Raw genomic sequence first — 6,437 nt, 5'->3', positions numbered from 1 at the left:
TCCCGGTTGGTAACACCAACCGGGACTAAAGATCCCTCTTTAGTCCCGGCTTTATGACCCGGGACTGAAGGTTCCACCTTTAGTCCCGGGATCGTTGTCCCGGCGCGGTAACCGGGACTCAAGACCGTTACCGCCCGGGACAACAAGTCCATTCTGTAGTAGTGTAATAAAAAGACTTCATACAAAGTTGATATATCAATGCGGGCGGACCTTTCGACCAATCCAATACAACAGCTGTTCTCGAAAACAATATCCACGACCAATGAAGCTGTCGTTATCCAAACAGCAAGGAACAGGGAGATGCAACAATTTAGTCAGTATGCATGGTGGAGACTACAAAACAGCATGCCATTATCTTATTGTTTCCAGATTAGGACCAAATAGTACATATTGTCTAACATGGTTTTGGTTGAACCGAAAGCTCTGGTGCCTTTTGGCAGTTACAGGAAGCGCAGCTTCGCAGGGCACCAATCGATACCCGGATTAACAGTTCATGGAGGCCGGAGCCGGATGCCTTGCACGTACGTCTGTCTTGTCTTCGAATTCTCCGAAGCACCGTGAAACACTATTCAGTTCAGAGCGTACATATTTCGCTGCGTCTAGCTAGACATCGACGAGCTAGCTAGACTTTTACCACATCTGGGTTACTGAGGATGAAGATGAGCAAGAACAAGAGGAGGCAACAGCAGCAGCAGGGTGGGAGGCCTGTGCTGGTGACGTTCTACGTGGCGCAACCAAGGGATCGCGGTGGCCGTGGCTCCACCTCCACGGCGTCCTCATCGCATGGCCTTGGGCATCACCACCACCAGCAGCAGCATCACGACCACCATTACTCGCTTGGTGGTGGTCGTCCTGACTTGCAGCGGCGACGACGGAACAACGGCAAATCCCAAAGTAACCGGCGGGCGGACCTGCTGGAGTACTCGCGGCAGCTGAGGGCATCCGCATGGCAGACGGCGGCGACCACGGCTGTAAGCTCCACACCGCCGCCGCCTCCTCCTCCTCGTCGGGACACAAGCACGGTGCGTTACTCTACAATGTGAAATTGCCGACCGTATACTCATGTTTCAATATAATTGCAAGCTAATTAAGCCTCGTTAATTCAGGCAGTTGGTGTTCGTCGTGACGAGCGACGGCAGGCAGCTGTGAATCGGCTGGAGCGCGCGATGAGCCAGCAGGAGATCCGGCAGCGTTGCTTCGGCCGTGACGACTGGAGCTGGAAGAGGGTGCTCGTGCTCGTCTTCCCTTTCAACAGGAACAAGAGCAAGCGACCAAGAAGGAGCAATCGTGATGACAGCGAAAAGAAGGTGAATATTAATCAAACGGGACGGCCGGCTGCGTTGCTGGTCGGCAAGCTGGCGGTGGGTACAAGACACAATCACACAATGATCTTCATATATATAAGACAAACAACAATGTGTATGTGTTTGTCTGCATATATTTATTCATCGTTAGTAACATATTTATTGGATTATCTCTGATTACAACAGGTTAGCAAGGACAGACGAGGACGTAGCGGCTTCTTGAAGACGCTTATGTCCTCCTTTCAGAAGCGGTCACACGAGAGTCGTTGAAGAATGAAGATGTATTATATGGTGAACCGTGAACGCGAACCGAAACAAATACGAGTGGGGAGTGGCTATATTGCGTTGCGTCTGCAGAAGCCAAATTGAACTTGTTTGACAGTCTTTCTTTTATTGCGCTTGCTGGAATGCTAGCTGATTAAGTGTAGTCGTTCAAGGAAAAAAATGTATGCATAACATTAATACAAGTGAATGGAATATATAGAAAGCTCAAGAGCGGTCTGTCGGCACGAAAATGTGTCAATCGTGTCGAGCACACGAGCAAGGCGGAAAGGCCTGCTTGATGGAGCTAGAGATCCGACTGGCTTCAACGCAGGGATGATCGATCCTGCGTACTCCTCCCGAGACGTGTCAGTCAATTTGACCCTGCAATTGACAAGGAGAGAAAGTTTATCAGTAATTTAAGGTGGAACGTGTCGGTCTGTGCCCAGACAGTTAGTTCCAAGTGTGCCGCTTCAGGAGCAGCCATACAGGAAAAGCGACTGAATAGCCGATCCGCACAAAAATCAGTTGTTACGGACTGTAAAGCTCGTGGGTAGCGATTAATTTCATATTGATAGGTACGATCGGCTATTTAGCTGATGCAGGCATAGCAACCAGCTAAGGTCACGCCTAACCAGGAACAAATCTACTAACTAGCATCCTCCAATCTACAGTGCCATCAGTGGGGATCAACCGGATTATTACAACCATAATGGTGAGCTATAAATTAGATTCAACTAGCCAGCAAACATCTTCAAGATTATTCATGTCTTAACCACGTGCTATGCACGATCAAGATCGAAGTAAAAACAGTCGATGAAACATAAACCGTCGCTCAAGGTAAACAATATCATGTTGTAACAAAACGAACGACGGATCAAAAGTATGTGAGGCCGATCTAAATCGATCTTGACCGGGCAGATTGATGTTGTTGTAGACTAATAACAATGAAAAACATCAGCAAGATCGATAACTTAATGAATCTACCAAAGATTGCCACTCTTGGGTAGAGCCGATAACTTGACCTTAATCTAGTTCGAGCAGTGAAGGTCGACCGGATCGATGCAGCCATACTTGAACTAGACAAGAGTTGATAACTAGCTTATATCAGAGTCGCAGTGGAGATCGATCGGATCGATGCAGTCGTACGAACAAAAGTATAAGCCATGACGGTACTTACAGATAAGCTGGAGGTCAGACGGACCGATGCAGCCCTGCTCGCTAAAGAACTCGCCTAGATCTACTCTACTCCTACTCCTAAGGGGTGGTCGGAGTCAAAAAAGTAAGTAACTTGTATTTGATTGATTGTGTGTCTTTTACAATAGCCGGGGTCCAATATTTATACCCAGAGCCTAAACACGAATCCTACTCGAGTATGTCTCATTATAATCTTTGATATAGAAGAAAATATTCCTATCTTAAGATAACTTGGACCATAATCTTTCTCTTTTTATAGAGTCCAATATGTATTTTCCGACGCCAACCGTAGCTCATTATCGTTATCCGCTGACATCATTCAAAGAGAGCCGATTCTAGTGTTGCATCCGAATCAGCTGATATCAATCCTTATACAATCTATTCCTTAATCGGCATAATTCTAGAAGCTTCGAGTTCCCGCGCTCTTCTTCTAAATTTTGGTGTAAACACATGCCCCCCAATTTTTGGATAAAAGTGATTTTATTCCAAAATTCCTATTTATCTGTTTACCACGCTACAACCGTTCTATTCCGAGATATACGCATGACTCCTGACTTCTTGGCCCGAATTTTATATATTATCCCAATAGTATCTCTTCCAACTCACTCGGCCTTTTTGCTTTTCTCTTCTTCCTCGAGCAAATCTTAACACCGACGCCGTCATCGCTAAGGCCTCAAACCCTAGCAAATCCTCTGTTCTATCAAGCCATTATTCAAGCGATCTTCGTCAGACACAAATCTACTTTGGCTTTAATGGCGACCAGCGACCACGTCCCTGAGGTATGCTTCCAAGTTTCCATTCTCCAAGTACCGGCTGCTACCCATTACATCTTTTCTTCTCAAATTTATTTCATCCAATTTCTAGGAAATGAGGAACGAAACTTTGATTCCATCATCTATTGCTTCCAATGTCTATTTTCTCGAGCCTATGATGACCCTGATCCATCTGATTTCATCCGTCAAGAAACCAACCAAATCCCCTTTAAACAGTCTGTAGTGGATTCATCCTCTTGGAATATCAAAACCCCCTTTAGAAACTGGCCTAAAATGCCTAAGGAATAGAGAGATTGGTTTCGTAGGGTATCCAAGAAAAAGGCCAGAGATTGGGAGGTTTATTATTTGAATCAATGTTTGATACTCTCGTTGTTCGGGATGGAGAGGAATGATTCACTCTTGATTTCCGCATCTTATTTCTGGTCCAATGCCCTGAACGCCTTTGTTTTTGGTCATGGTCCAATGACCATCACTCTGGGCGATGTTTACATATTGACTAGCCTTAGAATTACTAGATCAATGCAGCCTTATGAGTACTTGAGTGCTGGTTCCAAGAAATTAGCCAGGATATCAGACTGCACTGGATGGGCAAGTTACATTCAGAACCATATTTGGGATGAATCAACTGTCAGTGAAAGGGAATATGTGGCCTTTCTGAACATGTGGTTGAAGAGATTCATCTTCTGTGGGTCATCTTGTGGTCTGACTTACGATCACAAACTCATGACAGATCTAGCAGTAGGCAAGGATATCTGAAACGACCTAATTTCCACGAAGGGAAATCCATAGAGTCGAAGTGTATTATGACCGTTGTAGATCATATTACCCAAATTCCAGTCGAATACCACATCCATACAATGATAATATCAGAGTACATAAAGTGCGGAATTACATAAATTATTACATCGCCGCATCGGTGGAATCAAAAGTAGCATTCATCCAGAACAGCTTGGAGATAAGATCACCAAAACTCGAGCGTAGGAACGAACCCCTCAACCGTCAAACTCCTCAGAGCTATACTCCTCAGCAGAACATGTGTGCCAAAGTTTATCAGTACGATTTGTACTGGCCACTCCCACCCTATGAGCATTGCTTTGTGGAAATTGGATTCAAGTTGGATATAATCAAAAGGAACCTATAAGGCTGGGGTTTTCCTATGTATTAGCATATCAAGTATATAATAGTATAGGCAAGTTTTAACACCATTCTCACACACATTCCACACCATTTCTGTCCAGAGCCAGGTTTCGATCCTAGGATCGATATACCACCATCTCCATATCATCACCATACCATTGCTCAGTCAATAGGCCAACTCCCTCTCAGCACTGTCTCATGGCCCGTAGCCCCTGGCTACGACCGACACTCTCTCACAGGGGAAGAAGAGAAGGACTCATCTCGCTATCTAGTTTAAGCGAAACCTAGGAAAGGTCCATAGCCGACAAGTTGGCATATGTATCGATCGATCAACCATACACTCTGTAGAGGTTTTACATAACCACAAGATCTGCCTTCTTCGCTGACCGTCGTCAACTGGGCTGATTCTGGCCGCTTGCAAGCCTAGGATAATGTCACTCTACCATTCAGCCTTGGTACACCCCAAGTCTAGTCTAGGGTGGCTGAAACTGTAAGTCATGAGCCGAGTCCACATGGTCTCCATGAAGTCTCGGAAGGGTGTGGGGGAAATCCTCCACGCCCCATACCTCCTTACACTATCCGCTATCAACCTAGCAGTAGTAGCAATATCCTACCAAGTAGTCCATCCGTCCCGCACCATATAGGGCGAGTGGTACGTAAGGCTTCCCCGTGAGTCTGAGTACTAGTAAGTCCTTAGAGATGACCAAGCCAGAATGTCTTCATCAGGGTTTTATCATGCCACCACAACACCTCCACCTCAGGCTCCTCCCATCACAGGTTCACACCCAGGGCCACCTCATATCACCATTTACCCACCATAGGTATCCATTCCAGGGGTGCCCAGGTAGCACCTCACGGCAAGACTTTCCCCAGGCTCGTCGTATACTCTAACTTGGTTGACACAACCCTCACCTTCCACACACCCAAGTCACACACGAAGCACTCTCCCCATAGTCCAGATAACTCCAGTTTCCACCATGCATCAGTGTAGTACAAGCGTAGTAGAAGTAATAAGCAATGAAATATAGCAGCAAGCGTGTGTCTAGCCTAATAGCAAGGTAAGCGAGGGTAAGGTTGCGGCAAGATAAAGACCATCAAGTAAGCATACTACTATGGAAGTCCTATCGTAGTGTGATTATAACAATAAAGTAAAGCAATAGCAGCTCTATATTAGCCATGCGTAATAGGTGCTACGAGATTGGGTGGGATGTGGCACCTTCAGTGAAGTTGTCTCCATACTCCTCATGGTACTCTCGGTCCTTGTCCGTCTGGTTCTCCTCCGAGTCTGCAAACGATCGCATTATAGTTGCGTTAGCGACGTCTATAGAATAGCACAAAAAGTAATGAAAATTCAAAAGAGCCAAATGCAGTCAATCATGGGTTCATTGCGTAGAGCTCGATTTTAGATGAATTTTGGTCCTGGTCTTGTATTTTTCTGAGTTCATATGAATTAGTTATGAATTTCTGAAGTTTTAATCATTTCTAAAAATGGGAAAAAGCTGAATTAATATCGTGCTGACACGTGTCACGCTCCTGTTGGTCCACGTGGCATGCTGACATCAGTATGACGTCAGCATGATGTCATCATCTCGGTTCCGAGCTGACAGGTGGGGTCCCGCTGATGTCAGCTTGACATCAGCATGATGTCATCAACGTCATCAGTTTCGACAGGTGGGACCGGGGGCTCTTGGGTCACTGTCATGTGAGTCCGGTCAAAGTCAATCATCAAATCAACGGGTGAGTCAACAGTCATCGGATCACAGTC

At 45.8% G+C, this 6,437-nt stretch overlaps 1 protein-coding gene across 1 annotated transcript; it reads left to right on the top strand.

Annotated features, from left to right (window-relative positions):
- Positions 1 to 653: 653 nt before the first annotated feature.
- Positions 654 to 1,574, top strand: LOC136469542 (uncharacterized). The gene is made up of 3 exons (XM_066467699.1): positions 654 to 1,022; positions 1,107 to 1,361; positions 1,491 to 1,574. The coding sequence occupies exons 1-3, from the start codon at positions 654 to 656 to the stop codon at positions 1,572 to 1,574; spliced, it is 708 nt and encodes a 235-aa protein (XP_066323796.1).
- The last annotated feature ends 4,863 nt before the right edge of the window (positions 1,575 to 6,437 follow it).

The sequence above is a fragment of the Miscanthus floridulus genome, chromosome 8, assembly GCF_019320115.1.
Source record: "Miscanthus floridulus cultivar M001 chromosome 8, ASM1932011v1, whole genome shotgun sequence".
Lineage (NCBI taxonomy): Eukaryota > Viridiplantae > Streptophyta > Magnoliopsida > Poales > Poaceae > Miscanthus > Miscanthus floridulus.
Note: the sequence above shows the minus strand (reverse complement) of the source record. Positions and strands in the feature narration are given on the sequence as shown.

What these genes read in the sequence shown, in the direction of transcription:
- LOC136469542 (XM_066467699.1), top strand. Translation starts at nt 654, where the DNA reads ATGAAGATGAGCAAGAACAAGAGGAGGCAACAGCAGCAGCAGGGTGGG. An exon ending in CTCGTCGGGACACAAGCACG is followed by an intron (nt 1,023 to 1,106) that starts GTGCGTTACTCT and finishes TCGTTAATTCAG; the next exon opens with GCAGTTGGTGTTCGTCGTGA. An exon ending in TGCTGGTCGGCAAGCTGGCG is followed by an intron (nt 1,362 to 1,490) that starts GTGGGTACAAGA and finishes TGATTACAACAG; the next exon opens with GTTAGCAAGGACAGACGAGG.